This window comes from Coregonus lavaretus, assembly GCF_964263955.1.
Source record: "Coregonus lavaretus genome assembly, chromosome: 24".
In the NCBI taxonomy this organism is placed as follows: Eukaryota; Metazoa; Chordata; class Actinopteri; order Salmoniformes; family Salmonidae; genus Coregonus; species Coregonus lavaretus.
In genome coordinates, this window is record NC_140011.1 from 11,622,649 (window position 1) to 11,643,577 (window position 20,929).

At 45.3% G+C, this 20,929-nt stretch overlaps 1 protein-coding gene across 1 annotated transcript in view; it reads left to right on the top strand.

The window, feature by feature from the left end:
- LOC311099396 (disabled homolog 2-interacting protein-like) overlaps positions 1-16,431 on the top strand; it is a gene marked incomplete at its 3' end in the record, with an annotated part of 34,069 nt that extends 17,638 nt beyond the window's left edge. The window contains exons 2-5 of the mRNA XM_084140095.1: positions 3,650-3,759; positions 15,018-15,136; positions 15,891-15,928; positions 16,418-16,431. Of these exons, the coding sequence (XP_083996221.1) occupies positions 3,650-3,759; positions 15,018-15,136; positions 15,891-15,928; positions 16,418-16,431 (281 nt within the window). The remainder of the gene's footprint in view (positions 1-3,649; positions 3,760-15,017; positions 15,137-15,890; positions 15,929-16,417) is intronic.
- Between the last annotated feature and the right edge of the window lie 4,498 nt (positions 16,432-20,929).

A 20,929-nucleotide genomic window follows, 5' to 3' on the forward strand; every position in this document is an offset into this window, starting at 1 on the left:
GTGTTTATACTTGCGTACTATTGTTTGTACAGATGAACGTGGTACCTTCATGCGTTTGGACATTTCTCCCAAGGATGAACCAGACTTGTGGAGGTCCAAAAAAATAAAATCTGAGGTCTTGGCTGATTTCTTTTGATTTTCCCATGATGTCAAGCAAAGAGGCACTGAGTTTGAAGGTAGGCCTTGAAATACATCCACAGGTACACCTCCAATTGACTCAAATTATGTCAATTAGCCTATCAGAAGCTTCTAAAGCCATGACATCATTTTCTGGAATTTTCCAAGCTGTTTAAAGGCAGTGTCAACTTAGTGTATGTAAACTTTGACCCACAGGAATTGTCATACAGTGAATTATAAGTGAAATAATCTGTCTGTAAATAATTGTTGGAAAAATTACTTGTGTCATGCACAAAGTAAATGTCCTAACCGACTTGCCAAAACTTTAGTTTGTTAACAAGAAATGTGTGGAGTGGTTGAAAAACAAGTTTTAATGACTCCAACCTAAGTGTATGTAGACTTCCGACTTCAACTGTACTACATTTACAAACACACATCTCTACAACTGTTTAACCACCGTCTCTGCGATTCCAGCAGCTTATCATTCTCTCATGGGTCCATACTGTTTCTCAGGAGGAGAGAAGTGACTCACTTCTCTCCTCCATCCAGCCTCTTATCTTCCCCTGCCAGACCCCAGGCTCTATAGCCTCTCCTATAGAGGGCCATTAACTAGACACTCAGACACCCAGGCTGAGTAGCGTTACAAGCCCAACCAGGTGACTGCCATCTGGGCTTCATCGTCTCCCAGGTCCCCTGAGACCCACACTGCCAGGTGGTGTGAGACTCTGTCCTATTAACCAACTGTTAAGAGGGATGGAGGGAAGGATAAGGAGATGGCGCAAGGGTGGGGAGGGCTAGGGGGAAGGATGGAGAGATCTGTTTATGGGCAAACAGAAGTAGAGGAAGGGGGAGGAGGAGAGTGAGAGTGAGAGTTGTAGGGAAGATAGGAGGGAGGGATGTTTTTTTCAGGCTATGGAGGAGGAAGAGGAGAAAAAAATGAAGGGGAGAAGTAGAGGAAGTATGAGCGAGAGGATGATGAAGGAGGAGGAGAGGTAGAGGTGGAGGGCTTGTACAGGCCAGAGGGTGTGACCTTGTTGAGACAATACTCAGAGTGGGAAATATAACCACACCTCTCATAGACAAGACATCTACTGTGTGTGCCTTCTAGCTGACCTGACAGATAACACACACACACACACACACACACACACACAAAGATAAATCTTCTCTTAAAGAATATTAAAGTGCCTGATATGCTGCTGCCATGGCAACAAGGGGATGAATTCTCCTCAGATCACAGAGTGCTCAGATCACTGAGGATGTGTAAATAAATGTTTCATGCGTTTAACTCACACAGGAGCAACTTCAACTTGCATTTCTTCTTCCACAAGTGCCTTCTGTAGTACCTCTGTTTTGCTATTGTATCTCCTGCTTTTCCCATTCTCTATTGGTACACAGGTGTGTGTGTGTGTGTGTGTGTGTGTGTGTGTGTGTGTGTGTGTGTGTTTAACACTTTACAGCCAACATGTAGCCAACCATCCCTCCAACCAGTGACTGAGTGTAGGATTTACAGCTGGCCCCTGCATGTGTTCACTATGAGAGAGGAAACTACTGTGATCTACAGTACTCTACACACATACACACACTCCTCATTATATGGTGAGCTAATTAGTGTATAAAATTGTACTGCATGCCTACACATGTCGCCACCATCTGCAGAGTGTGTACCATACAATGAGAACAGGCTGCTCTTCATATGAGTCCCAGAAAACAAGTTTTACAGTCTCTCTTTACCATGGCATCATATCCTTCTACTTAAAACGTGTGTATTCTGTACAGTAATAGTGTACCATTTGGCAAACCTTATGCACCCTTATCTGTACTCCATTGGGCTTATGGTAAAACTGTACTATTTCCTTATAAGGAGGTGACTTATTATAGATTGCTAGATGTAGCTTTGGGACCTATGGTGAAAACCACATACAGTATAGGCATGCACGTACATGTGTTTTTGTTTAACTGCAAAATGTAAGAGTTGTGTGCTGAGAGGGAGCGAGAGAGAGATTCAACAACTCAAGTTGATGGAAAGCGGTGTTGGGGGAAAACATATGACATTATAAAATCAATGTGCACGAACAAGTTTGCAATTAACATTGGCAATAAACACACATATTTCTTTCCTCAGGGCTGTGGGGTAAGACAGGGATGCAGCTTGAGCCCCACCCTCTTCAACATTTATATCAATGAATTGGCAAGGGCACTAGAACAGTCTGCAGCACTAGGCCTCACCCTACTGGACTCAGAAATCAAATATCTACTGTCCCCAACCAAGGATGGCCTACAGCAGCAACTAGATATTTTGCACAGATTCTGTCAGACTTGGGCCCTGACAGTGAATCTCAGTAAGACAAACATAATGGTGTTCCAAAAAAGGTCCAGTAGCCAGGACAACAAATACAAATTCTATCTAGACACCGTTGCCCTAGAGCACACAAATAATTATACCTACCTCAGCCTAAACATCAACACCATAGGTAACTTCCACAAGGCTGTGAACGATCTGAGAGACAAGGCAAGAAAGGCCTTCTACGCCATCAGAAGGAACATAAAGCTTGACATCCCAATTAGGGTCTGGCAAAAAATACTTCAATTAGTTAAAGAACCCTTTGCCCTCTATGGTTGTGAGGTCTGGGGTCCACTCACCAACCAACAATTCACAAAATGGGACTAACACCCAATTGAAACTCTGCATGCAGATCATGCAAAAATATACTTTTACACAGCAGCCATTCTAATTTGCTGTGGCACAGCTAATGCTGACAGGCTAACAGACATAAAGGGAAGTCTGACTACCAACACTGACAACACCAAACACACTCCTCTGAAATATCTCCTAATGTCTTCCTTTCTCTTAAAGTGTACGGTGTCTGACAGGGGTGATTTTGTGTGTTTTTAAGGGAAAGGTGTACACTTTAGATCACTAGGTAGATGGACTAGAACACAATGCAAGACAGGAAACCTCTCCTGTCAAAATAGCTCATTACAATTATTTGTTATGTGCATCAAGTACTAATTGCTACAGTTTAAAATGGAAACAGTGCTGTGAGGGGTTAAGTTAGTTCACCCAAAAACATGGCAACCCACGGTTAGTGTCAGTCCTGTTCTGTACTGTACCATTGTCTGAAGTCTATTGCTGTATCGACATGCATACTTGGCATGTCTCCCATTCTTGGAGTGGACATGTCCCGATCTGCAGCATATGGTACCTAAAGGCTCTGATAGAGTGGTAACAATCATTGTATGTGATAACAGGAATGACATGAAATCACTGAACATAGAACATACACACATTGAAAGACAAAGCAGCATCAGATCGAGATAGATCACAGGGCTGTCTATTCAGAGACATAGCAAAAAAAATGAAATGGAGTTGAACAAGAATATGAAAAGGAATGTGCAAAATGAAAGGAATCATGATGATATTGATAACAACCTATTACTGGTTGCTTAACTGCGCCTTACTTTTATAAACAAAGACTGATGTCCTCGCTCTATCTTTCTTTTCTCTCTCTCTCTTCCCTGTCTCCTCCAGAGTCCCCCCCCGAGCGAACGGGCCGCAGACGGAGCATGCCTGGTAGCGCCCCGGACAAGATCACACCCACCATGGAACCTGCCGCCACTGTCACGCCCTTCAGAGTCACCGTGAGTACTCACCTACAGGAGCACGCAGCGTGTGCGCATGTGGGCATCAAGAGTGTTTCACAAAGAGAGACAGAAAGTGAAAGAAAATGGAAGAAAACATGGAAGATAGGGAGAGTACAGTAGTCTGTAACTGGTCAGGACTCAAGCTGATGTAGTATACTCCTCTCTCTGTCTCTGTCTGTCTCTCTCCCTCCATCTATCTCTCTATCTCAATGCCAAAACCCTCCACTCCACACCATGTGTCCACAGAATACTATTACTGCCTGTTGACTTTACCTATAAAGATAGTTGATGTGCCTCTGACACTAACCCTGTGTACTGGAAGCCATATTAAAACACATTAATGCCAACGGAGCGTCAGTTGGTTGCTAGAACTTCCATAAAGTGAGACTGAAGTGTGGTTTATGAACTGAGCAGTTGTTTCCACCAGGTTTTAATATAAATACAGTTACTGTAGATTGGCTTGTTGAGATTATGAATAGAGAATGGTGGTTTGGTTGTACATGAAGAGGAAGTTTTGTGGCAAGGGATTACGCATGCTGTGGCTAAACATACATCGTGTGTGTGCATATGTGCGTACGAGCGAGAGAGTAAGAGAGAAGTTGAGAGAGAGAGAGAAGGAGAGAGAGTAAGAGGAGGCGAGAGAGAGCAAAAGAGAGCCAAAGGAAGAGAGAGAGGAGAAAATAGAGGATTGGTGATACACAGAGGAGTCAGACAGACAGAGAGTAGGCTTAATATCGATTGGGTGTCAGTTACGCTGCTCTCTGCAGGGACGAGAGGAAAGAAGAGAGAGAGAGGAGAGGAATGGAGAGAACGAGAGAGGAGAGGAGTAAAGTGATGAGATGAAGCCACTGTGTCTGGCTGTAGAGTCACATGACTATTTCTCTTTCTCCTGAGGCATGATGGGTAAGTTCATTAAGTTCATGATTGGATATGATATGATAGTGGCTTCCGGTAGAAGGTACCTGGCCCATTAGGCACAGATCTACGATCAGCTTACCAAACTCAAACCATCCCTTAAACCATAAGCGATCAAATTTAAAACCTAACATAGAATCAGGGTAACTTTATACCCCTCGAATGAGACTACAATAGATTTAACGTCTGTGTAACTGCAGTGTTCCAAATGATTGTCATTACACTGCCCTCTTCTGGCAAGTAAGGGTAGTCCACTTTTTGCCCACTGCATTTACTTAGATGCAATGTAGTGTGTGCATGCGTGTGTGAGTGATTGACACATCCATCCTGGCCAGTTGGTGAAAGGACAACCCAGCTCTTTGCCCTCTCTCTCCTCCTGAAAGACCTGTCCTGACATCTAAAGTACCCCCTCCTAGACTTTGAGCTAAATCTGTCAAAATGACTCTCTCACATCCCGGCCCCAGACTCTGTCCTGCACACACACACACACACACACACACACGCACACACACACACACACACACACACACACACACACACACTGATTCGATAAGAAGACTTCACACACACTTGGTTGAAGAATTCTCTCCCTCCCCAAAACAACTAACCCACACTCTTATAAAAAAGGGTTCCAAAAGGGTTCTTCGGCTGTCGCCATAGGAGAACCCGTTTTGGTTCCAGGTAAAACCCCCTTTGGGTTCCATGTAGAACCCTTTAAAGTGTTCTACATGGAACCCAAAAGGGTTCTACCTTGAACCAAAAGGTTATTCAAAGGGTTCTGCTATGGGGACAGCTGAAGAACCATTTTAGGTTCTAGACAGCACCTTTTTTTCTAAGAGTGCAGGATACACAATTTTGTCCTATTCTTCTCTAAAGTGGAGAGAGAGGTGACAACCCAATTTGACTCCTCTTCTCGCCCAGAGACACAACAAACCTTTGAGGCTGATTGCAACGCCTCTGTAAATTGATTCTGAATTAGGACTTCTTCTCATCCAATCTCTCCCTCTATCCCTCCCACTCTCCCCCCTCCGTTCCTCCCCCTCACTCTCAGATTGTTCTAGGGGGTCTAATTGGAGAGTCTGGCCCAGTGTTTTTGTGTGTTTTTGTGTGTGCACGTGTGTGTGTGTGTGTGTGGGAGGGGAGTTGGGGGTAGCCTGGTAGCCTGGTAGCCTGCTGTGGAATGGTAGCCTGCTGTGACGGGTGTCCCTTCTGCTCAAACAAAATAAATCCCAGGGGAATTGGGCTGTCCTGATCAAGATGATTCAACAAACTGCAGAGGAAAAAGGAGTATGGACACACACGTACATGACTGCAGCGCACACAAACAAAAACACGCACAAATACAGTAAGTCAGACATACAGGTGTTCAGATACACATACAGTGCTGTAAAAAAGTATTTGCCCCCTTTCTAATTGTCTCTACTTTTGCATATTTTTGATACTCCGATACATTGGACTAGATGGGTCCCATTATGTCTGGCGAAAACCAAACACTGCATTCCACAGTAAGAACCTTATACCAATGGTCAAGCATGGTGGTGGTCTTGTGATGGTTTGGGGATGTTTTGCTGCCTCAGGACCTGGACAATGCCTTAATAGAAGGAACCATGAATTCTGCTCTTTATCAGAGAATTCTACAAGGCCATCCATCTGTGAGCTGAAGCTGAAGCGTAGCTGGGTCATGCAGCAAGACAGTGATCCAAAACACACAATCAAGTCTTCATAAAAATGGTTAAAAAGCAACAAATTTGAAGAAGTTTTGGAATGGCCTAGTCAAAGTCCAGACCTAATCCCAATTGAGATGTTGTGGCAGGACTTGAAACGAGCAGTTCATGCTTGAAAACCCACAATATTCGCTGAGTTAAAGCAGTTCTGCATGGAAGAGTGGATCAAAATTCCTCCTCAGCGATGTGAGAGACTGATCAAAACTACAAGAAGCATTTGGTTGCAGTCATTGCAGCTAAAAAGGTGGCACAACCAGTTATTGAGTGAAAGGGGGCAATTACCTTTTCACAAAAGGGAATTGGGTGTTGCATAACTTTGTTAATTAAATAAATAACTATCACATTTTGTTGTTATTTGTAAACTCAGGTTACCTTTATCTAATATTATGTTTTGGTTGAAGATCTGATAACATTCAGTATAAAAAAAATATAAAAGAATAGAGAAAATCTGAAAGGGGGCAAATACTTTTTCACGGCACTGAAAGTGTCAACAAATCCATATGTTATTGTGTATTCTAGGGCTTTACTGTACCTTGCCGTATGTTTGTGTACTGCAGGTCCTCACTGGGTTTATAGCTATATTCTCTGCTACACTCTAAAAAATGCTATGTTAAAAGCAATCCAGCATTCGGTAAATAGTTATTTTTGACCCAGCCAGTTCACTTCCCAGCCGGGTCACTTAGTTGGGTTATTGAGCTCTGATCCACCGGGTCAGATCAGAAGACTGGAGGCGTGGCTTAGTAGGGGCGTGGCTTTCAGATAGTTGTTTTTGGCCACCTGTGAGTTTAAATGTTATTCCGGTTCATCATGTTAAATTTGTACACTGCAGATGTTCTTTCAATATTTTTGCACATTACATATTTTAATATAGAATTTATAGCATTATTTAAGTATTATAACAAAGTATTAACTATCCAAACATTGGGATATGCATAGGCACTATGCATATGCAAAGGAACTCATACTCTTGTGGATGCCTTATTAAAGCTACAAACGTGTCAGTGCTCAACCTTAACGTATTGACAATACAACAGAACAGATTAACCGGAATTACATTTACTCTCACAGGTGGCCAAAAATAACTACCTGAAAGCCACACCCCTACTAAACAAAACCTCCAGTCTTCTGATCTGAACCAGTGGATTATAGCTCATAATCCAGTATCAACAACCCAGCTTAAAGAAAACAATGAGTTGTTTGTGACCCAACTGCCTGGGTGAAAATAACCCAATGTGGGTTCTGTCCAATATTTACCCAAATTGGGTGTTTCTAACCCAGCATTATTTTGTTATTTGTATGTTCATGGCCTGGGGTGAGAGAAAAGACCATTATAAATAGAATACATTATTATTCTCATCAATATTTGTATGGACTGAACCAAATCGGACGGGGGTATATATAACCCATGCTACCACCGCCCAATGTGAGGAGTGGATCATACCATCACACACACATGCACGCACACACACACTCTCACACACACTAGGCCTAATTAGCTGTCAGCCTAGGTGAGTTAGGACTAATGGACGAGGCTGTTGTGACTCACAGTGTGTTAAAGTGTAGTGGTAAAGTGGTCTCCTCTGGCTGTAACAGCCTTATCATCACACTCCCACTGCGTGTTGCTGGCATGTTACTAGCGTGTTATCATAATGATAATCGCAGGCTAGGAGAACATGTGTCGTAATAATTAATGGAAAGGCGTTGGTCAGTGAACAGCATATTAACCAATAATTTACTGTTAACAATCAGAACCATGTTTAATGTGTTTTGCATAAATTAGTTTGGTGTCTTGGATGGTGGAATTTATCGTGCATGTTGTGAACTATGGAGGTTTGAAGAATATGATGTCATATAATTAAGTCAATGTACTGATAATATATTAAAATGTTTTCCTTCATTTATGCCGTAATGTAGTGAAGGTTTTATTTATTAAAGTATTGATAATCTTGATAAGTGCAGGGTTTGAAAATATGTTGAAGTATTGATAATTTATGAGAATATCTCACAAAGAGCAAAGCGTATGATACTTTGATCTATATTTAAGGTTCAGGTAAGGATGAAGAGGGCTGACTCACTACAAGTAGTAGTAGGATGTAATGAGGGAAGGTGTCACTGTGTTAAACTCGACCCAAAATGTCCTCCGTCCTGTGTTGAGTCTTAATGTGGAGCGGGTCTATGCGGGTCAGAGAGAACCAGGCAGTGACACGGCCTGATCAGCATACCAACCAGCTCACACATCAACTATACAACACATATGAGCCATGGAGTCGCCAGGAGGGAGGTGGTCCTTACTAAGTTCTCTATCGCTCCTTCACCCTCTTTCACTCCTCTCTCTTTGTGTTGCTCGTCTCTCGTTCACTCCTGTTTCTCTATCACTCCTTCTCTTTCGTTCACTCCTGTTTCTCTATCTAATCAGGACCAGGGTTGCCTACCCCTGAGCTAGATGAATGGTTCACCTTGGCAGTGCAGTATCCTTAGTTCCCAGAGGCTCGGATGGTAGATAGGTGGTAGTTTTAGTACCAGCAATTTATATTGAACTGACTGAGAGAGTACAGTATAGGCTGCTGTTCTGTATGCCCTTAACCCACTCCTACCAAACTAGTATAATCATAAATTATCAGAAAATAGACACGGTCAACTTATATGACATTCGTGACAGGTAGTATATGATTTTGTGTACAGTGCATTTCAATCACAGAGCAAATAGGCCAACATATCCTCATCATGTCCCCCAGATCAAATATGAGTTAGAGGGAAGAGAGAGGAGGAATAGTAGTGGGAAAATAACCTGTAGACTTTGTCCTTCGCTTTTCTCTCTTCTTCACTCCTTCTGTCTCTCCAACCCCCCTCTCCCCCCCTCGCCCCTTCCCTCCCTCTCTCTCTCTAAACAGCCTGTAGCTGAGGTTTAGGCCCTATCAATCAGGGGAATGAGAGACAGAGAGAGAGGGAGAAGGAGAGAGAGAGACCAACAACGCAAGCCAGAGCAGCCAGCCACTAATAACCCCCCTTACCCTACAGGGACAGGACTCCATTCACTTACTTTATTTATCTGGCTGAGAGTAATGGATGGGGTTTTCATTTGTTAGCCCAGCGCGCGTGCAGTCCTACACTCTCACAGGGGAAAGGAGGTCGCCTTTGTGTGTTTGAGGTGTGGAATTACTTCTGCTTTAGAGGGTTATAGAGTCTTGTGTGTGTGTGTGTGTGTGTGTGTGTGTGTGTGTGTGTGTGTGTGTGTGTGTGTGTGTGTGTGTGTGTGTGTGTGTGTGTTAGTGGTGCGTGGGTCACTCCTGTTCCCGAGTAAAAATGGAGCCTACATTTGGTGTATCATTTTACGGCAAGAAATGCTTAATTCTGCAGGAGTTAATATTAAGGCTATGTGAGAGCTTCTTTTTTATTTTATTTAACCTTTATTTTGAAAGAGAGTCAATGCTGAGACCATGGTCTCTTTTCCAGATGAGCCCTGTATAGCACCACAATACACATCAAAATACAATAAACACATTCAACTACACATTCATATACACAATAAAATACAGGTCATTATACACAACAATACACGATAAGCAAAACCCAATCATCAAAAATTGACACATTCTTCAAAAAATAGTCTGAAATGCCCTAGAGGCACCAATTCCTCCAAGACCTACTGTCAGTGTCCAGATTTCAGTTTCCATTTAATCCATCTGAACAGTAGGCTACAGTTCCCTTGACGTGCCATAGACCTATTTGAAGTCCCTGTCTTGTGACTGTAGAATTTGTATAGCGCCTCAATCATCACACATAACACAGCGGCACTGCTATAATCATCCTGTTTACCACTTCACCAAATCTTTCCCAAACACTTTTCTGGCACTCCTTCTCTTTATTTTCAACTCTCCATTTTGCAGCTTTTCTGTTATTAAATTTAACTCCGACGTCCTTTTTCCCGATGTCCGTTTTCCCTCCGTGGATCAACATGAACATTTTCTGCCCATTCCACAAAGCATGTTGTCACGATCGTTGAACGGAGTAGACCAAGGCGCAGCGTGATGAGCGAACATATTTTATTATCCACAATGATAATACGAACTAAACGATGACGTGACGTCCTAGGTTAAACAACCAACACGGAACAAACCAAACGGAACAAGATCCCACCAACACTATGGGAAAAACAGACTGTTTAAATATGGTTCCCAATCAGAGACAACCAGCAACAGCTGACACTCGTTGCCTCTGATTGGGAACCACTCTGGCCAACACAGAAATACAAGAACTAGACTGTGAACATAGAACAAAACACATAGAATCTACACACCCTGGCTCAACATATAGAGTCCCCAGAGCCAGGGTGTGACAGTACCCCCCCCCCCCCCAAAGGCGCGGACTGCGACCGTGCCTCAATCTAAACCAAACAGGGGAGGGCTGGGTGGGCATTCCTCCTCGGAGGTGGTTCCGGCTCCGGGCTTGCCCACCACCCTCCAATAATCCCCCCGTAGCGCCCCTGGTCCGGTCTGGCCCCGCTGGCTGGAGCTGGACTGGACATCGTAGGAGCGGATTGCTTAAGCTCCGGTGTGGAGCAGCTGACCGGTACCTGACCAGGCACCGGTGACCCAAGCACGGGTTGTGCCGGACTGACGACGCACACACCTGGCTTGGTGCGTGGAGCAGGAACGGGCCGGACCGGGCTGACGATGCGCACCCCTGGCTTGGTGCGTGGAGCAGCAACGGGCCGGACCGGGCTGACGATGCGCACCCCTGGCTTGGTGCGTGGAGCAGGAACGGGCCGGACCGGGCTGACGACTCGCACCCCTGGCTTGGTGCGTGGAGCAGGAACGGGCCTTACCGGGCTGACGACTCGCACCCCTGGCTTGGTGCGTGGAGCAGGAACGGGCCTTACCGGGCTGACGACTCGCACCCCTGGCTTGGTGCGAGTGGCAGGAACAGGCCGGGCCGGGCTGGCGACGCGCACCGTAGGCTTGGTGCGAGTGGCAGGAACATGCCGGGCCGGGCTGGCGACGCGCACCGTAGGCTTGGTGCGAGTGGCAGGAACAGGCCGGGCCGGGCTGGCGACGCGCACCGTAGGCTTGGTGCGAGTGGCAGGAACAGGCCGGGCCGGGCTGGCGACGTGCACCGTAGGCTTGGTGCGAGTGGTAGGAACAGGCCGGGCCGGGCTGGCGACGCGCACCGTAGGCTTGGTGCGAGTGGCAGGAACAGGCCGGGCCGGGCTGGCGACGCGCACCGTAGGCTTGCCGTGTGCCCCCCCCCCCCCTAAATTTTTTTGGGGCTCGCCTCTCGTCCGTCCGACGACGACACTGTTGACGCCGTTGCTCCTCTCTCGCCAGGGCCTTAACCTTAGCCCATGGCCCCTTTCCCCTGAGCATGTCCTCCCAGGACCACACTTTGCCCACCTGGGCCATCGCCAACCTCTCCAGCTCCATTCCCGGCGCTTCCTCCCATGTCCAGGCTGCCTGCTCCTGGACACGCTGCCTCGTCCTGGTATGGTGGGATCTTCTGTCACGATCGTTGAACGGAGTAGACAAAGGCGCAGCGTGATGAGTGAACATATTTTATTATCCACAGTGATAATACGAACAAAACAATAAACGATGACGTGACGTCCTAGGTTAAACAACCAACACGGAACAAACCAAACGGAACAAGATCCCACCAACACTATGGGAAAAACAGACTGTTTAAATATGGTTCCCAATCAGAGACAACCAGCAACAGCTGACACTCGTTGCCTCTGATTGGGAACCACTCTGGCCAACACAGAAATACAAGAACTAGACTGTGAAGATAGAACAAAACACATAGAATCTACACACCCTGGCTCAACATATAGAGTCCCCAGAGCCAGGGTGTGACACATGTGGTGATTGGCATGTAGGCTATTTGTGTGCGTACAGTTATAGGCCCTAAAGTTAAGGCTTACGCACTAAAATAATGAAAGAAAAACCTAAATGTAGCCTCAATGTATTGTTTTCTCTTTATTCAACCTGCCCGCCACCCACCCACCCTTCATCCACACAATATTTAATTACCTAAACCCGCCTGCCCCGCAGAATTAACCGCGGGGACTGCAGATTATAAATCATCCCGCCCATCACTAGTGTGTGTGTGTGTGTCGTTGTCTGTGTGTGTCTGTGCACTGTATGTGTATGTGTCTGAAATTGCCATGCAAACTTTCTGAGGCTCTCAAGGGATCAAAAAACCTAAAACAACATACCACCTACACTCTACCTCGCTCTCTACCGGAGGAGGCTGGTGGGAAGATCTATAAGAGGATGGGCTCATTGTAACGGAGGCAGGTAATCTAGCGGCCCTTGAGCAAGGCACATAACCCTAATTGCTCCTGTAAGTCGCGCTGGATAAGAGTGTCTGCGAAATGACTAAAATGTAAATGTTTGATACCGTTCCATTTATTGCATTCCAGCCATTACAATGAGCCTGTCCTCCTATAGCTCCTCCAACCAGCCTCCTCTACCTCTACACCCCCCCCTCTCCCTCTCTCTCCTTCTCTCTCCCTCCTCTTGGTAAGACAGACATGTCATGTTGTGAATAGTCTGATTTGGAGGCTGGAACTAAATAGAGATGCCAACCTCATTACAGCGTCAGGCCGTAAATACTCAAGGTGAACAGTCTGACTCACTCTACCCTATGATTACCCCATTCCTTATTCAAACACTGCACACACACACACACACACACACACACACACACACACACACACACACACACACACACACAGACACAGACACACAGCACACACACACCAAGGCCTGCTTGTCAGCCAAACCCACACACCAAGGCCTGCTTGTCAGCCAAACCCAGCCACTCAGTTACATGACAGATTTATTTGGGCTAATCCCTCATCCGGTGAGTCATTGCAAGGATGGGAGGAGAGGAGAGGAGAGGGGGGGGGGGGGGGGGGGTGAAGAAAAGAGGAGAGGAGGAATGAACGAGAAGAGAGGAGAGCAGTGGGGCTGTCTAGACCTCCCAGCCATCAGGACTGATGAAGCTTTATTCATTTAGCTAATGGGATTTGAAGAGAATGGCTGGAGCGTGCTATAGAGCCAGCTACAGGCTGTGCCTCTGCACCAATGTGTGTTTTGGTTACCTTATCCCACATCACTGTACGTTTCTGTACATAAACATACATTTGAAAACACAAAGGACTGCTGTAGCTGTGAAGCGCTGCCTCACATACCTCATGTTTAGTCATGTCAAGAATGATTGAACTTTGAGTGCATTGTGCATCTCAAGCATTGTGTAGTAAGTTCCTGTGACTGGATGAGTGACAGTGGGATGGTCTTTGTTCCCTATCCAGAGAATGACAATAACACTGTTCTCTGTGATCTGCTGGCCTGGTTCTATCATTATTATTGTAGCTGCAACAGTACCATGCCACTGAGAAACACATTCACACACACACACACACACACACACACACACACACACACATTCACATAGCAGGTGTTAATCATACAGGTGTGTTATCACCTGGAGGGAGGCCTGTTTATGGTGTGTTTTCTGTCATCGTCCAGGGTGTGTGTACTGCGGGCTCTTTGTGTATCTGTGTGTGTGTGTGTGTGTGTGAGTGGCATCGTGCCGCTCAGGTGGAGGCAACAGTGTCCTCACAGAGCAGCAATTATTGCGGAGGAGGACCAAGAGACTGGAAATTATAGGGAGATTCACCCTGCAATAAAGAGGACATTGATCAGAAATAAACTGAAACCACCTCCTCAGGCCACAGGGTCTCTCTCTGTCTGTCTCTCTCTCTCTCTCTCTCTCTCTGTCTCTCTCACCTTTATTATTTGATTTCCTCCAGCTTTGCTCTTTTCCTATAGTTATTTCTCTGCCCTCCCTCCCCCTCTCCTCCCGCCCTTCACCTCAGACAGATTGAGGGCACTCTAAAGTGACTCCTCTGCTCTCCTCTCTCTCAGTGAGTCTTAATGTATTTATCGTCTCTCCTCTTTCTCTGCTACGGAAGCTGGAAATCTCAAACTAGGCTTTTTGTCCTTCTCCTCAAAAGCGTGTTGTGTCTCCGTCCAGTCTTTTCTACGCCACATTCCTCTCTCTTTCTCTCGCTCTCGCTCTCTCTCTCGCTCTCTCTCTCTCTTAATGCCAGCCAACAGTTTCTATGGAAACAGAGAGGTGCTTGGGGGAGTCTGACATGGGATGCATATGTGGCAGAGTAGGATCTTGAGAAAAGTGCAGAGAGAGAAAGAGAAAGAGAGGGATTGGGTGAAAGGAAGAGAGCTAAAGATAAATAGACAGACTGTGAGTGACTCATTACGGTATATACTGTAAAAGTGTGAGTGTGAATATTCCCGTTGAGGGTATGTGACATCGCTCTAAGGTCTCATGTAGCCTCATATCTACAGAAAGTTCTCAATCACCAGGCCTGTCTGTCATTGCCTTGACTTTCCAAGCCCATCTATGAGCTAATATCAATAATGTATTCACTGGACAGATATTGCTTTATCAGTAGTATTATTACTGTAACATTGGACTGACTGGGAACACTCATTCATTTCATGTCATATTCTCCTATGACATTATGTTGTTATTGATGACCTTTCTCTCTCCCTCCCTCCCTCCTTCCATCTCTCCCTCTCTCTCTCTCTCCAGGGCTTTCTCAGTCGGAGGCTGAAAGGTTCTATAAAGCGTACTAAGAGCCAGCCCAAACTGGACCGTAACTCCAGCTTCAGACACATCCTGCCTGGCTTCAGGAGTGTGGACAATGAGAGGTACAGTAAGCCCAGTGGTTTTACATTACAGCCGTTATACAGTGTGGTTTTACACTGGTTTTAGTTTGTGTGTGAGGGCCTGTGTTGATACTGGATCTTTGGTCTGCCTTTTGGGGGATGTGTGTGTGTGTGTTTGTTTGTTTATGTGTGTGTGTGTGTGTGTGTGTGTGTGTGTCCTAGACTGTGTGCTGGCAGATCTGTTTTGTTAGGATGCATCTTTGACTGATGGCTGGTTATGGAGGTCACTGTTGACATGCTTGTGTTGTCAGTGAAAACCAGCCGAGCTCTGCTCTCCAATCTGTCATTTCTCCTCTCCCTCTTTCTCTCCTCTACTCCTCCCTTTATTTCTCTTTCTGCTTCGCTCAGTTTTCCTCCCTCTTTTTCCCTCTCTCTGTCCCTCCCTTTCCCTCTCTCCCCCCTCATCCCTCTCTTCCCCCTTTCCCTCCCCCTTCCTCCCTCCCTCCCTCCCTCCCTCTCTCCCTCCTTCCTCTTTCCCTCTCTCTTCCTCTCTTCCTCCCTCCCTCCCTCCCTCCCTCTCTCCCTCCTTCCTCTTTCCCTCTCTCTCTCTCTCTCTCTCTTTCTCTCTCTCTCTCTCTCTCTCTCTCTCTCTCTCTCTCTCTCTCTCTCTCTCTCTCTCTCTCTCTCTCTCTCTCTCTCTCTCTCTCTCTCTCTCTCTCTCTCTCTCTCTCTGTGGGCTGAGGCTGAGTATGATGGATGTGCTCTCCTTTATGTGTGAGTGCTGCGTGTGTCTTAGTGGTGACACTCGTACCTCTGTGACCCTGCTGCTGCAACGTAGACTGGACCAATTGAGCCCAGGGCCCTGGCTCTGTTTGTCTCACAGGTGATTTATGGCTAAATGTCACACATCTTACTCCAGGTTCCATTTTACCCTTCGCTTGCCATTCACCACCGGTTCTATTATGTGTGGCCGGTACCTTCATGTTGACATGCCAACTCTATTTTGAACTCTATTGGATATGTGAGAAAGCAAATAAATTGTTTTGTGATGAATCTGTGTGGAAAATGAATGTGGATTTCTAAGTCACACTAGTTCCTCACCCAGAGCTCTTTCAGAGTGAATGTAATAGTTGTTAGTTTAAATAAAATCTTTCATTAGATCATATAATTTCCTCATGAGTTCAGACTCAGCCGCTTTAAAAACATTTGCTCTATTCAAACGATCCCAATTAGGTGTCATCCCAGATAGTCCAAGTTGTGTTTTTACTGCTCATCCTCCTACACTAGCACTTCGTATTTGACTGTCCCTTTTATTTGTGTCAGATAAAGACTTTTAGCTCTGCTGGCACTTTAAACGATGATTGGGTGGAATTGGAGATGAGGCAATCTGTCCATCTGGGCTGGGTAATTAGTAGGAGTATAAAGAAGTACTGTACTGTACGTGGAGTTCTTCTGTCTCTCTGCTGCTCTGAGCCTGTCAGAAGGCCTGAGTGCGTGTGTCTGTGTGTCTTTGTGTGTGTGTATGTGTGTGTTTGTGCGTGTGTGTGCTGCTTTGAGCTTGTCAGTAGACTCTGCTATAGCTGGAGACCCACCTACTTTTAATGAGCCATTAGAATCAGGAGGTGTCATCATTGAACATTGTGAGTTTTCCATCTATGTAGAGCAGAGCGGAGTGCTGTTCTTCTGTTCTGATCCTCCCACTGTTTGGACAAATTATCTCATGGCTACATGGCTCTATCTCTTTCCCCCTTACTCCCTCCCTTCCTCTGTCTCTCTTTCTTTCTTGTTCTCTCTCTCTTGGTCGCTCTCTCTCGGACAGTGGGTTTAGTTTCTCTCTGTGTTTTCCTGTGATAAAGCGCTCAGTGCAGAACGCAAATATCAGACAGGAAATTAGACTGTCCAGGAAGCTCCTTATCTCCCCTACAACATGCCCCCCCCCCCCCCCCCCCCCCCCAACACACACACACACACATACACACCACAGATACACACACACGTAATTATTTTTATACACCCACCCACGTATATACACAACGACTGATAATAGTTTCATTTCTACAATCTAGTATTTAGGTACCCAGTTGACACTTTTGTACATTCCCCTACCAGTACAGTGCAGTGTGTCTCTGCCATTAACTTCCCCCTGTAGAGTGTAATCTCATGTGAAGGCAGTTGGTGACACTCCACTGTCTGTCAGCTCAGGAACAGGTTTCTGACAGGGCAGAGTCACGTACAGGCACATACAGTGCTTTCGGAAAGTATTCAGACTTATTCTAAAATTGATTAAATAATTGTTTGACCTCATCAATCTACACAAAATACCCTATAATGACACTCCACTGTCTGTCAGCTCAGGAACAGGCTTCTGACAGGGCAGAGTCACGTACAGGCACATACAGTGCTTTCGGAAAGTATTCAGACTTATTCTAAAATGGATTAAATAATTGTTTGACCTCATCAATCTACACACAATATCCTATAATGACAAAGCGAAAACAGGCTTTTATAAATGTTGGCAAATGTATTAAAAATAAAAAAACAGTAATACATTATTTCCATAAGTATTCAGACCCTTTGCTGTGAGACTCGAACTTATGCTCATGTGCATCCTGTTTCCATTGACCATCCTTGAGATGTTTCTACAACTTGATTGGAGTCCACCTGTGGTAAATTCAATTGATTGGACATGATTTGGAAAGGCACACACGTGTCTATATAAGGTCCCACAGTTGACAGTGCATGTAAGAGCAAAAACCAAGCCATGAGGTCGAAGGAATTGTCAGTAGAGCTCCGCGATAGGATTGTGTCGAGGCAAATATCTGGGGAAGGGAACCAAAAAATGTCTGCAGCATTGAAGGTCCCTAAGAACACAGCGTCCTCCATCATTCTTAAATGGATGAAGTTTGGAACCACTTAGACTCTTCCTAGAGTTGGCCTGCCTGGCCAAACTGAGCAACCGGGGGAGAAGGACCTTGGTCAGGGAGGTGACCAAGAACCCGATGGTCACTTTGACAGAGCTCCAGAGTTTCTCTGTGGAGATGGGAGAACCTTCCAGAAGGACAACTATCTCTGGTGGAGTGCTGTAATCAGACCTTTATGGTAGTGCCCAGACAGAAGCCACTCCTCAGTGAATGGCACATGACAGCCCACTTGGAGTTTGCCAAAAGGCACCTAAAGGACTCTCAGACAATGAGAAACAAGATTCTCCGGTCTGATGAAACCAAGATTGAACTCTTTGGTCTGAATTTCCAAGCGTCACGTCTGGAGGAAACCCGGCACCATCCCTACGGTGAAGCATGGTGGTGGCAGCATCATGCTGTGGGGATGGTTTTCAGCAGCAGGGACTGGGAGACTAGTCAGGATCAAGGGAAAGATGAACGGAGCACAGAGAGATCCTTGATGAAAACCTGCTTCAGAGCGCTCAGGACTTCAGACTGGGGCGAAGTTTCACCTTCCAACAGGAAAACGACCCTAGCACACAGCCAAGACAACGCAGGAGTGGCTTCGGGACTAGTCTCTGAATGTCCTTTTGTGGCCCAGCCAGAGCCCGGACTTGAACCGGATCAAACATCTCTGGAGAGACCTGAAAATAGCTGTGCAGCAACGCTCCGCATCCAAACTGACAGAGCTTGAGAGGATCTGCAGAGAAGATTGGGAGAAACTCCTCAAATACAGGTGTGCCAAGCTTGTAGCAAGACTTGAGGCTGTAATCGCTGCCAAAGGTGCTTCAACCAAGTACTGAGTAAAGGGTCTGAATGCTTATGTAAATGTTATATTTCAGTAGTTTTTTTATACATTTGCAAAAATGTCTAAAATCCTGTTTTTGCTTTGTCATTATGGGGTCTTGTGTGTAGATTGATGAGGAAAAAAATACAATTGAAACAATTTTAAAATAAGGCTTTAACATAACAAAATGTGGAAAATGTCAAGGGGTCTGAATACTTTCCGAATGCACTGTACACACTGAACCTCACATGGCACACACTCACATAGAGTCACATGCAACTGAACCTCCAGAATCATCCGAGGTGGGATGAGGACGGAGGATAGGGGAGGAGGATGGTGAAGGAGGAGGGAGGATGGAGGAGGAGGGAGAACGCACACACCCATTAAATGTGAATCTTTCTTTAAATGTGAACTCAGACTGACCTGCAGATGAACAGCAGCTAGACAGCATTAAATATTCAAAACTGTTAACAGTTTTTTTATTTTTTTACCTTTACTTCCTGGGGTCCACACAAAACATGAAACATGACATAATACAGTTTTTCCTATTTTGTTGCATTACAACCTGTAATTTAAATTGATTTTTATTTGGATTTCATGTAATGGACATACACAAAATAGTCCAAATTGGTGAAGTGGAATGAAAAAAAAAAACAGGTTTCAAGATATTAAAAAAATAAAATAACGGAAAAGTGGTGCGTGCATATGTATTCACCCTCTTTGCTATGAAGCCCCTAAATAAGATCTGGTGCAACCAATTACCTTCAGAAGTCACATAATTAGTTAAATAAAGTCCACCTGTGTCACATGATCTGTCACATGATCTCAGTATATATACACCTGTTCTGAAAGGCCCACGGGGTCTACAACACCACTAAGCAAGGGGCACCACCAAGCAAGCAGCACCATGAAGACCAAGGAGCTCTCCAAACAGGTCAGGGACAAAGTTGTGGAGAAGTACAGATCAGGGTTGGGTTATAAAAAAATATCTGAAACTTTGAACATCCCACGGAGCACCATTAAATCCATTATTAAAAAATGGAAAGAATATGGCACCACAACAAACCTGCCAAGAGAGGGCCGCCCACCAAATCTCACGGACCAGGCAAGGAGGGAATTAATCAGAGAGGCAACAAAGAGATCAAAGATAACCCTGAAGGAGCTGCAAAGCTCCACAGCGAGATTGGAGTATCTGTACATAGGACCACTTTAAGCCATACACACCACAGAGCTGGGCTTTACGGATGAGTGGCCAGAAAAAAGCCATTGCTTAAAGAAAAAAATAAGCAAATAAGTTTGGTGTTCGCCAAAAGGCATGTGGGAGACTCCCCAAACATATGGAAGAAGGTACTCTGGTCAGATGAGACTAAAATTGAGCTTTTTGGCCATCAAGGAAAACGCTATGTCTGGCGCAAACCCAACACCTCTCATCACCCCGAGAACACCATCCCCACAGTGAAGCATGGTGGTGGCAGCATCATGCTGTGGGGATGTCTTTCATCGGCAGGGACTGGGAAACTGGTCAGAATTGAAGGAATGATGGATGGCGCTAAATACAGGGAAATTCTTGAGGGAAACCTGTTTCAGTCTTCCAGAGATTTGAGACTGGGATGGAGGTTCACCTTCCAGCAGGACAATGACCGTAAGCATACTGCTAAAGCAACACTTCAGTGGTTTAAGGGGAAACATTTAAATGTCTTGGAATGGCCTAGTCAAAGCCCAGACCTCAGTCCAATTGAGAATCTGTGGTATGACTTAAAGATTACTGTACACCAGCGGAACCCATCCAACTTGAAGGAGCTGGAGCAGTTTTGCCGTGAAGAATGGGCAAAAATCCCAGTGGTTAGGCACGCTCAAGTGTTCTGTTTTTTTGTCTTATTTCTTGTTTGTTTCACAAATAAAAATGTTTTGCATCTTCAAAGTGGTTGGCATGTTGTGTAAATCAAATTATAAAATACCCCCAAAATCAATTTTTTATTCCATGTTGTAAGGCAACAAAATAGGAAAAATGCCAAGTGGGGTGAATACTTATGCAAGCCACTGTAGCCTACATATCAATACATACACACAATGTCTAGGTCAAATACGGGAGAGGCGTTGTGCCCTGAG